At 42.6% G+C, this 12,571-nt stretch overlaps 1 protein-coding gene across 1 annotated transcript in view; it reads left to right on the top strand.

The window, feature by feature from the left end:
* desi2 (desumoylating isopeptidase 2) overlaps positions 1 to 10,299 on the top strand; it is a 45,929-nt gene extending 35,630 nt beyond the window's left edge. The window contains exons 4-5 of the mRNA XM_020461052.2: positions 6,302 to 6,443; positions 9,278 to 10,299. Of these exons, the coding sequence (XP_020316641.1) occupies positions 6,302 to 6,443; positions 9,278 to 9,547 (412 nt within the window). The 3' untranslated portion in view covers positions 9,548 to 10,299. The remainder of the gene's footprint in view (positions 1 to 6,301; positions 6,444 to 9,277) is intronic.
* The last annotated feature ends 2,272 nt before the right edge of the window (positions 10,300 to 12,571 follow it).

Here is a 12,571-nt window from a genome sequence, read left to right as displayed (position 1 = left end):
TTAAGAGTGGGTGAGGTGGCAATGACGCGACTGGCTTCCTCTCTCATATCAAAACATACCTGCAGACGAGAGACAAATGGGTAGAGAGAGAGAGCATGATTAAGCCTTGTTTTTTTTTATTCTAACACAGTCAGTCATCATAATCATCAGGAGGTGAAATGCAAAACTGACCTTGGATCATTAACTCCGGGACTACTACATCTCTGTATTTCAATGTAAAGCATCTCTTTAATAATACTTCCTTGTTGACCCGACCAAGTGACCTCCCACCTATGATAGTGTTGTGCCCTCTGTGTCAGCCAGTTCAGATGCGGGAGGGGTTTACCAACACAGCTGATATAACCTAGAGGATTTAGGGAGAAGGGGATGAAGTGAAGGGGAGAGAGACTGTTATTGTGTGTGGTCTAACTTGGTGTCCATACTAAGTGGTTACAGAGTACTTTATGCTGAAAAACAGAGACATGAGGACAAACAGGAGATGTCATTATTAGACATAAATACCACTTAAAGTTTGATGATGACTTGATCATTTGAATCAGCGGTGTAGTGCTAAGGCAAAAACAAATGTGCACAGGTGTTTGGAGCATTCCGTTATGCCACAGCTGTTGAGGTGTCAGGTTCACCTTAAAGGGTGATTATTCCAACTCTCTGAAAAGGTAGGAACACATATCCCACACAGAACAGGTGGATAGAATTCGACAGGTCAAGGTATCCTTCTTCCAAACTGCAGTAAGTTGTAGTACTGACATGTCACAGCACTCCAAACATCTCTCCATTAGTGTTCCACTCAAATCTCCGTGGTCCTGTGGTCTTCCTCCATGAATAGTGAACGCTGAGGTGGGTCCGAGGTTATAGAAATGCAAGTTGTGTGTGGCTCTGAGGTGTCTGCATCACATGCATTCCATAACCTCTATCGGAGTAAACCTGAAACGTTTAAAAATAGAGGGCTATGTCTCACCACTTGGTTATTGCAAGGCTAACCCCCAGGGAAATCATGACTTGGCAGCAACAGATAGTCCAATGAAAAATGTCTGAGTGTTTATGTGGTGTAAATCTGTAATTTAGCAGCATCTTTAAAATAAAAAAAATTATGAATGCATGTGAGACAGGTTCCATGTACAACAAGACAGGCAGAGAGGAAGAGAAAAAGAACACAAAACAGTTTAACTACCTCTGGTTACGGACACTTTTGGCAGCAATAAAACTTCCACGGCCTGTTCCTCGGACAGTGAACATCTGGCAATATCTACATTTTCGACCCCTTGATCAGCTCGCACTCTGAAAGTAAAGAAAATTGGTAATTTTTTTTGTAGATATGAACACAATAACAGATATGACCATTCAATCTAAAGCAGCAGATGTCATTTTCAGAATACATCAATACAGCACAGAAAGCTTAACACCAGACTGGTATTGTGGTTGTGTACTAGGTGATGGGAAATATGCAATATGTATACAAAATGATATTATACTTTGAAAATCCATCTATACCTCCAAAGATGACAATGTATCTTGAAAAAGAGCATTGGAATTAAAAGTGATGTGTTTAACCTATTAAACTGCTTCATTATTTACAGTTTAAGTCGGAAGTTTACATACACTTAGGTTGGAGTCATTAAAACTCGTTATTCAAACACTCCACACATTTCCAGTTAAAACCTCTCTGGGATATGTGGGACACTAGCGTCCCACCTGGCCAAAAGCCAGGGAAAATGCAGAGCGCCAACCACTAGCCTAACCACTAGGCTACCCTGCCGCCCCTTTGAGCTTCTTTTGTTGGCACTCCAATATGTCCCATAAACAACATCACAAATGGTCCTTTTGTTCGATTAATTCCGTTGATATAGATCCAAAATGTCCATTTATTTGGCACGTTTGATCCAGAAAAACACCGGTTCCAACTTGCGCAACGTGACTACAAAATATCTCAGTTACCTGTAAACTTTGCCAAAATATTTCAAACTACTTTTCTAAAAGTACACTACAAGTGACCCTCGTTCTGAACAGTGCTACTTCTTCATTACACAAAGGAATAACCTCAACCAATTTCATAAGACTGGTGACATCCAGTGGAAGTGGTAGGAACTGCAAGAAGGTCCCTTAGAAATCTGGATTCCCAATGAAAACCCATCGCCTGCTAAATAAGTCCTGCTGTACACAGACATGATTCACACAGTTTTAGAAACTTGAGTGTTTTCTGTCCAAATCTACTAATAATATGCATATCCTATCTTCTGGGGATGAGTAGCAGGCAGTTGAATTTGGGCATGCATTTCATCCGGACATGAAAGTACTGCCTGCCCCCTGTTAACAAACTATAGTTTTGGCAAGTTGGTTAGGACATCTACTTTGTGCATGACACGAGTAATTTTTCCAACCATTCATTAGACTTATAATTCACTGTGTCACAATTCCAGTGGGTCAGAAGTTTACATACACTAAGTTGACTATGCCTTTAAATTCCAGAAAATTAGTTAATGTCTTTAGAAGCTTCTAATAGTCTAATTGACATCATTTGAGTCAATTGGAGGTGTACCTGTGGACTTATTACAAGGCCTACCTTCAAACTCAGTGCCTCTTTGCTTCACACCATGGGAAAATCAAAAGAAATCAGCCAAGTTGTAGACCTCTAAGTCTGGTTCATCCTTGGGTGCAATTTCCAAACGCCTGAAGGTACCACGTTCATCTGTACAACCAATAGTACGCAAGTATAAACACCATGGGACCATGCAGCTGTCATACCGCTCAGGAAGGAGATGTGTTCTGTCTCCTAGAGATTAACGTATTTTAGAGCGAATAGTGCAAATCAATCCCAGAACAACAGCAAAGGACCTTGTGAAGATGATGGAGGAAACGGGTACAAAAGTATCTATATCCTATATCAACATAATCTGAAAGGCCGTCAGCAAGGCAGAAGCCACTGCTCCAAAACCGCCATAAAAAGCCAGACTACGGTTTGTAACTGCACATGGGGACAAATATTGTACTTTTTGGAGAAATGTTCTCTGATCTGATGAAACAAAAATATAACTTTTTGGCCATAATGACAATCATTATGTTTGGAGGAAAAAGGGGGAGGCTTGCAAGCCGAAGAACACCATCCCAACCGTGAAACACGGGGGTGGCAGCATGATGTTGTGGGGGTGCTTTGCTGCAGGAGGTACTGGTGCACTTCACAAAATAGATGGCATCATGAGGACGAAAAATTATTTGGATATATTGAAGCAACATCTCAAGACATCAGTCAGGAACTTAAAGCTTGGTCGCAAATGGGTCTTCCAAATGGACAATGACCCTAAGCATACTTCCAAATCTGTGGCAAAATGGCTTTAGGACAACAAAGTCAAGGTATTGGAGTGGCCATCACAAACCCCTGACCTCAATCCCATAGCAAATTTGTGGGCAGAACTGAAAAAGCGTGTGTGAGCAAGGAGGCCTACAAACCTGACTCCGTTACACCAGCTCTGTCAGGATGAATGGGCCAAAATGTACCCAACTTATTGTGGGAAGCTTGTGGAAGGCTATCTGAAACATTTGACCCAAATTAGACCATTTAAAGGCAATTCTACCAAATTCTAATTGAGTGAATGTAAACTTCTGACCCTCTGGGAATGTGATGTAAGAAATAAAAGCTGAAATAAATCATTCTCTCTACTATTATTCTGACATTTCACATTCTTAAAATAAAGTGGTGATCTTAACTGACCTAAGACAGGGAATTTCTACTAGGATTAAATGTCAGGAATTGTGAAAAACGGAGTTTAAATGTATTTGGTTAAGGTGTATGTAAACTTCTCACTTCAACTGTATGTATTACCAACTCCAAGTTCATACATCATTGAAAATGTGTCTATGAATAAGTAAGAATAAAAAAGTAAAATTAACTTCTTAGATTTGGTGACATTATACATCTTAGTACCTTATCAATTTATGATTTGTATCAATATTGATGAGAGACTGGGGAGCAGGAACAGAATATTTTTGCAATGCAACGAAGTGGGATCATTCTGGCAATGATACCTGCACCATCTACATGCTGCAAAGACTCCCTAACTCTTCTCCATTGTACACAATGGCCCATTGCTCTGAGACTTCCTTTGACCATTCTAAAGCCTGCATGGGGCATCCTCGCCTTCATGGCCCTGACTTTCTGGTCGAACTCTTCATCTGACATATCAGAATAGCAATCCCTGACAGACATATTGTGTTCTTTCATCCTTCCGTAAAAAAAGCGACCCGTTACACTGTCATGAAATATGATTATATATCGACTATGAAACAAATAGGACATGGCCTGCTTATGAGTTGCCATGAAAGAAAGTTAGATTAATTCATCTGAAAATGACGAGAACAGGCGTTCATAGCGAAATGCTTTTGGTTAGCTTGAGAATAGTAATTGCATGATTTATCATTCTACGGTATGTACGTTACGTTACGTACCGACACTGAATCGTAGGAGATATGTAAAAGTTGGATGGAGGACTGCTCAGTGTTGGTTACCTGAGATGCCATCATCTCACAGTCCTTTGTAGAGGTCCGCTATGACTTCCTTTGAATTGGAAAAAAGTTGCTTTCAGAACAGTTTTATTGTCAAAGGTTTTGCTCTCGACAAAAAGACACAAATGTAGCTCCATAGCACATAACAATTTGCCCGTGAATAACCAGACCGTCATACAAAATTCTTGACCCACAACCGAAGGTGCTTCCATATCCTGCCAGCACGCCCACAGCACGCCCACAGAATGACATGTGGAAGAGGGCGAGGAACGAGATGGGAGTAACAACAGTTTGTTGCAAGTTGGGGAGGGGAGCTAATAGCTGAACAATGGACTATTCAACCTTTTACTAAAGAATAGTCTAATAGCCGAGCTAGGTGTGAAACCCACCTATCACAGACCAGATTTGCCCTAACGACCAAGGGATAGCTTGCTACTCAATGTAATACAGTAATGACTTTTCAAATAAGTTACCTTACACGTTATGTTGGCTGACAATTTGTTAGCTACGCTGTCGTTACGAACCACATAGCATATCATTAAAGCAGTATGTACCGGTATGTTAGCTAGCTACCAAACGTTAGTAATTATACATCAAACTTGCCAGTATATGGGGGGGGCCTCCCGGGTGGCGCAATGGTCTCTGTGCCACCAGAGACTCTGGGTTCAAGCCCAGGCTCTGTCGCTTGGGAGAGACTAAGGTCGAGAGCCAAGCCTACTCCCGACCGTCACATTGTACAGCGCCATATTTGGACACACCTACTCATTCCAGGATTTTTCTTAATTTTTACTATTTTCTACATTGTAAGGACAGGACAAGGACAGCCTACTCCTTCCTCTCTTTCGGGGAATTTAAACCCGGCGGGCTGGAGAGCTTTGTATGCATCACTGTGTGTGGAGTGAAGGTCTAGAGTTGTTTTTTTCTTCTTTTTTTTCTGGTTGCACATGTGACAGTTAAGCAGCCCCATGGCACTCTGCTACTGATGCCAATGAGTAGAACATGTTCTAAGTAAACTTTGTGTGTTTGTGTATCTGCAATAGGAGGATACTACAGGGAGAGACTATAAACACCACAGTAATGTTGGTTGAATGATGCAATTGCTTTGGCGTTCTACTTAAAAATAAAATAAAAACTTGCAGTATCTACTATAGAATAATTTCCAGGGGTTGCCTTACTACTATTGATTTTCTAGGTCTCTTTTCCTTAACTTACCTTTATCTATATAGCTCTATGTGCACTACTTATTTGTATATAATGTATGTGAACTCCTGTCTGTAAATGTTGTCCTTCAAGAGCAGCACCATATCACCAAGTACAATTCAGAGTGTGTAAATGTCCTTGGTGAATGAAGTTGATTCTGATCTTCAGATGATGGTGGTTGTTGAGTGATGAGGCTGCGCCTGTCTTAGTACAGAATGCTCCAAAGATACTATAGTGGCTAACACTGTGGTCCACTTCTCCCCCACGGCTCATTTTGGTTAGGCTGAGTCACTCCTGTGAAGATGAAGAGCTTCATCTATAATTGAAGTGAACTCTGCCTGTGTAGTCATTGTGCAGACAGTTGTGTAGATTCCATGCATACAGTAGCATTTTTAATCTAAAAGATGACAAAGGGTAGATTATGATGTCTTAGGCAACATTTTACATCCGCAAAACTGCCCTTGAGCTCGGCAAAAAATCTTGAATACTCGCAATAAGTAGGAAGTAGGAATTATTTCTCATGGTAAAACATTTTCTTCTATGATGAAAAAATGTGCTTAGAAGTGACCTTCTCTCTCTGTGTTGATCCTGTTCCTGGAATCAGAGAGGCCATTGTTCTGGGCAGCACAGACTTCACAGAGGAGGATGTGGAGCGCATCATGGAGGAGCTGGGGAAAGAGTACAAGGGAAACGCCTACCACCTCATGCACAAGAACTGTAACCACTTCTCCTCAGCCCTGTCGGAGGTAAGGGACGCTCTGAACATACCCACTCTCTCTCGCTCCCTCTCTCTCACCCACTCACGTACATATATTATTTATGCCCAAGCTCTCCTTAAGGAAAGACAAAGGCCTATATCCCTGCGTTGTCCAGGGTGCGTCACAGGGCTGGGCTAGAACATTCTAGGTCAGGGTGCCTGGATGTAGTGCCACTTTGCCCTGACTTTGAACCTGCCAGGTGCCAGGTCCAGCCTAGCACAGTCTCACAAAGAGAAGAGAAGGAGAATCCCCCACCTCCCACAGGACAGATGACAAATATCTCAACCTGTGTTAGTTCAGTGCATTGAGTAGAAGCCAAGCAATATGAGTTTAAAAGTACAGTGTTAGAGCAGATTGGTGGAGCGGGTGAATAATGAGTATGATTACACCCAGCATCTGTGTTGCAGACAGGGATTAGAGAGCTCTGCTACAAGCCCAGACACACTGCCCCAGCTGCCAGGCCTGTCATACACCATTGACAGAAACTCCTCCTGACTCATACACCTACATATGCAAATACAACACACACCTACTAGCAAACACCTACAGACACACTCATTCTCACACACATGCATGCTCACACAATGCATAGGTTCAGGTTACCCCTGGAGACAGGGGCTCTTCCCTTCTCTGAGCTTTGGTCTCATGCTTACTAAATTAACATCCTCCTTGGAAGAGATATTAAGATTACCATAACATTTACTCTGCGGTATTTTACAATGTTTGAATAGAATTCCTTGCATAGTTAAATGTTTTTTTTCTTTTTTCTCTACTGTATTATTGACTGTTTTGTTTATTCCATGTGTAACTCTGTTGTTGTATATGTCGAATTGCTATGCTTTATCTTGGCCAGGTCGCAGTTGCAAATGAGAACTTGTTCTCAACTAGCCTACCTGGTTAAATAAAGGTGGGGGGGGGGAAAAGAAAAAGATTTCCTCTGAGAACCCAGTGTAATCGACCTAAATTGTTCTGAGAGGGGAAGTTAGGCTAATTGTCCATTCTTACCGAGCATTCTGCCTTCTCCCCTCATTTACACCCCTTGGTCTTGCTGATTCCCATCTTTATAATGAAACACTGCACTAATACAGTGGATATTCACTTCTGTGGTGGTTCCTGTCTATTAGGGGCCATCTTGAGCTGTGAATTATGTGTGAGTGTGTTTCCTGGGGACGGTGAAGAGGGAGGTGACTAATACTCCAGATATTCTTTGATGTCCCTGCATTTGAAAGGCAAATGAAGTGGGCCTGATGACACTCTGGATAAGAACACATTTACAGTGAAACCAGCTCCTCGCTCCTCCTGAAGTGTTGAAACACTCATTTGCATACTATGCATAGCCTAGATATGTACTCTTGTTGTAGAGTCCTCTCCCTATTGGATGATATAATTGTTCAGGAATAGAATGGGAATGTCCTCCCCGGTCTGCCTCAGGCATACAGCGCTTCTCTCCCTTCCTTGTTGTGTGGGAAGTATCTGTTTGACAGTTTCATTTTCTGCCAGCCTGATTTGCTCCTGGGATTGTGCACGTTTGCTCCGCAGTGAAGGAATCTGTGAGAGAGAACTTGGAATGGGATTAGCTCTGCAAAGTCCACCACAGATCCCCATCTCTAGGTGTGACAGTTATTTATTTCAGACCTGTATGGTTTCTGTACTGAAATCCTACATCCAGAATGGCAGCCTGTAATTGTCTTTTTCTCTATGTGGTCTATTTTAGGTGATATTTTGCAAAAATGAAGATACTGTATGGGAGAACACAGCATTCCTACTGAAACGGATTACTCAACCGTGGAGAATCAGTCCACTGATTGGTGGCCTAGTTCTCATGGGAAGCCTATATAGACATATGTATGTCTGTCATTGGTAGCCTACATCAAGCCTCATGAGCATTGTCTTGCCTTTTCATGTGAAATGTAGGCAAAGACTAACAACCTCACAATCACATTGTGCAGTTGAGAACATGAATGTCACTGCTCGCAAGGATGTTAACCCATGCACAATTGAAGCCCATCATAGCTTGTTTGTGGCATTAAGGCTATTTTATAGCTCCATCCCATCAGACCTCCAGAATGAGGCAGTGGAAATGATTCTCCTCCTTCTCTTCTCTGCCTCAGTGCTGCTGCTGTTATCACACGTGGCTAGTTTTTCACAGCCAGAGGCTTTTCCCATCCAAGACTGGGTTTTTCCAAAATGGAATAATTCAATTTGACGTCAGGAAGACTAAAGATAAAATCTACAGTTAATACCGCTTTGAAAGAAAGGGCCATTTGTGTTTCTCTGCATTTACTGGGTCAGTTGTTTGGTGTTCGCTTTGGACCACATGGCTTGAAAAGATTGGTTTTAATGGTTGCACTATTTTCACAGGAAATATATTTTTATTCTGATGTGAGAAATTCTAAGTATGTCATAGGTGTTAGAGAAGTGATAGGGGACAGATAACAATTTAACACAGATGTCTTTGTCAGAGTCTCGAACAGAAGTAAACTCTTCCATTCACTCGGGTGATAAAAGGAATGGTCCTGGCTAGTGTCCATTAATGAAGGAATTACATTGTAATGATGTCCGTACTTAGCAAGATGATACAGACACACTATTTTCACATTGAAATAGCACCCAGTCCATCAGATGAATAAGGGTCCAATTGAATACAGTCTAGTGCAGTTCATTCTAATACCTCAAGGACCATTAGCTCTATCCTGCTTAGCAGGGCCAAATGCCTTACTGCTACAGTGTCATCAGATCCATTTCCAGTAAGGCCTAGCACTCTAGTATCAGTGCTGCATGTCTCACTGTTCCACTCTGCACTCTTCCTGTCTGTCCATCAGATCCTGTGTGGCAGGGAGATTCCGCGCTGGGTGAACCGGCTGGCCTACTTCAGCTCCTGTGTGCCCTTCCTGCAGAGCTGCCTTCCCAAGGAATGGCTGACCCCGGCCGCCCTGCAGTCCAGTGTCAGCCAGGAGCTCCAGGGGGAGCTGGAGGAAGCAGAGGACGCCTCCGCCTCTCTGGCCTCCATGAGCTCCATGCCTTCCCCCTCCCTCTCCTCTCCTTCTCCCTCCAGGCTGCCCAGAGTTCCCCGACATCAGCCACGCCGATAGGACTAGTCTCAGGGTTCACCATCGCCTTCAGTGACAGGCTCCGGCAGGGCCCCCCCACATGGACAGGCTTACTGTACTGTACACCACTCTGCCAATAGACACTACCCCAAACCCAACCCACCCCTACCCACCACCCCTGCCTACTGCGCTCCTGATGAGACTTGCCATCCACCAGCTGCATTGAAGCCCCGCCTACACTGCCTTGACTGACAGACTTGAGGTAATGGCTACAGGCTCAGAGTACTGTTGTTTTACACATAGAAAAACAACATTCAGATCATGTTTTGTCATTTCTTCATTTCTTGGCCTTTATTTTATATACTCAGGACTCTGAAAAATATTTTATATGTTTTGCTTCTTTTGCTTTTCTGACACTTTCGTCATCACTCTATATAGCATTTTTAATCCTCTTTTGTTTACAACCTGTTTGTGTGTGTATGTTTTGAGTGTGTTTTACGATTACCGAGAAGCTACCACCTGGGCCAAACTCCTCCACACTTTTCTTACAACACACACAGCTGATGTCTACCCCCGTGGCAGCTGTGCCTGAAGATTTTTACTGTACCTGCTCGTTGAGCTCTGCACTGTTTCTCTATAGTTGACCTGTTTCTCTCTTTGTAAAGCAGCGGACTCCTTCTTAACCTAGAATATCTAACTTACTTTAGATGTTTTCCACTGTTTTTAGAGTCTTCTGTGTAACTGAAAATATTTGTATCCCATTTTAAAGTTATTAAAGAAAAATATATGACGTAGATTGTTTTAATGAGTTATAAACTAAAGCTATTCTCCCTACTGAGTGTGGTGCTGATGTCAGTATAGCTTAATTCCATTTCTAATAGCCAGGAGGGACTCAGCCTATTTGTATGCTGACTCCCTCCTCCTCCATCTGGGCTGCTGCTGTTGCACTTGACTGCAATAACATCTCTGTGACGGAAATCTGATTGGCCTCCATTGTTTGGGATTGTACTTGGCACGTACCTATGGCTATTGAACAACACTCAACTTGTATTAACATGAGTTTTCCTGTTGAAGTAGCAGTTGTTGCCCAAACAGGATATTTTCCCACAGTATATGAAGGCTCCAGACTGATTAATGTTAGCAAAGAGAATCTGTAGATTTCCCACCATTCATGACTCCAAAAAAAAACTAGATTCAAGCTTACTGTATTTTCTCTCAAGATGATAAATGTTCTGTGAAACTGACCTACCTGCTCAGGATGTGCTACCTCAATGGGAATTTTCATGGAACTTTGTCAGATGTAGAATTCTGGAAAAGTGAGCTGTCCTTCATAACTCAAAAGCCATAGAGCTAACTACTGAATGTAATCCTTAATATTTACTCACTGTGCCTTTTTGTCGCTAGATACGCAATCCTGTTAGCCAGAATTTCCATTTGGAATGAGATAGCTTAGATTGTCAGACCACCAGGTCCTTGAGCGGTTGCTGGCAGTGTCAACTGTTCTCATTCAGATCTCTGTGTTGACATGTTTTCACCAGCCAAGGCACCAAAGGACCAAGTCCCCGAGATCTACTCTGTGGTGGTGACGTGAGTGTCACACTGCAGATATAGCTGTCGTGATGGCCTTTTCCTCTCGAAGTCCTGTTTCTGTTACACCTCTGAGGTGTGATGACCCCTAGTGGCGTAGTGAACACATTGCTCTGTGGAGTTTAAATGAAAAATATGTCCATGAACAGTGCTCTCTGTGTAGTTTATTGAATGATGAGGATGAATTTATTGAAATTGATCTATCAAAGTCAAACAACCATTTAAAAATGATTCCTAAGCACCATTGTAACAGGAGAGGGTGATTATTGACAGAATTGAGGAATTCTGAATTTGAATTGATTTATAGTCCGTGCTAAAGGCGTGTCTCAGTGACCGTCTCTGACAGAGTAACCACAGTCTGTGTCTCTGGCTGCCGGCTCAGCTTTTTACAGCAAAGTAAGGACTCCACTACCTCTCTGGGGCCCTTAGTCATGAAGATGTAGAGGAACGGGTCCACTAGAGGATTCAGATACAGCAACAGATTGGCAATCAGCCCTAGGTAGCATACTTCCTCCTTCAACGACTCGAGCAGAATGTTCAGAATGAAGGGAAGAAACAGCACAGTATAATTGGTTAGGATTGCCGCCAATACACCCACAGACCTTTTCTTCTCCGCTGTAGAAGTTGACCTGAAACATAGCAACGCTCTCCATGAGTCGAGGAAGAAAAACAACAGAAAAGGGAAGGGAGTGAGAAGGGCCACTGCAAACCAGAACAAGTATTTAAACACTGCGAGGGCCAGAACAGCGGAGGGCGCTCCCCACATAGCCAGGGAGATGATGAAGGACTGTTTAAGCTTGCTGCAGCAGCTGTAGCACTGGGGGTACGTCACCAGCAGGTGTCGCTCTTGTGCAATGCAAACCATAAAAGTAATGTTGGATATGATGCCAAAATAAAAGATCAGGGTAGCAGTGTCAGCCGATAGGATACTCCCAGTAGCAGCCTGTGGTCTTCCAATGAAACAGAAAATGTCTGAAACAAGAAGGCTGATGACATGGACAGGAACAGGGTTGGGACCCTTGACCAGGTTCTTCATTGTGTAAAGGGCCAATCCAATGGCAGGTAGCCCAACGGCAAAGGTTATCCAGCCAATGACCTCAGCAACACGGTCAAAAGTAGTGTCAGTGTTGTTTGTGTTGTTGTTAACAGACCCTATATTCATATCTTTATCCATGGCGTTCTTGTCATTTGAGCTGGTTTATGATATATTTTTGTGGTGTTTAGTTGCATTTACCGGTATAGTCATTTTGTGACAGTGTCCTCATCTTTCACACACTAGAATGACAGCAACAGGAAGAATGTATTAAATACCTTTAGAAGGAGTATGTGTACAACATTTTAAATATCACATTTGTTTAGTCTGTCAGTGACAGCCTATAGTACATTCTAGGCTACAAACAGCACATAGGCATTCTCCCAAAATCACTTCTATGTCACTCTACTTGTCCTCTTTAATAAGACCATGCTCTAACTAGCTAC

The sequence above is a fragment of the Oncorhynchus kisutch genome, linkage group LG25, assembly GCF_002021735.2.
Source record: "Oncorhynchus kisutch isolate 150728-3 linkage group LG25, Okis_V2, whole genome shotgun sequence".
Classification (NCBI taxonomy): Eukaryota; Metazoa; Chordata; class Actinopteri; order Salmoniformes; family Salmonidae; genus Oncorhynchus; species Oncorhynchus kisutch.
This window is presented reverse-complemented; position numbering and strand designations above follow the sequence as displayed.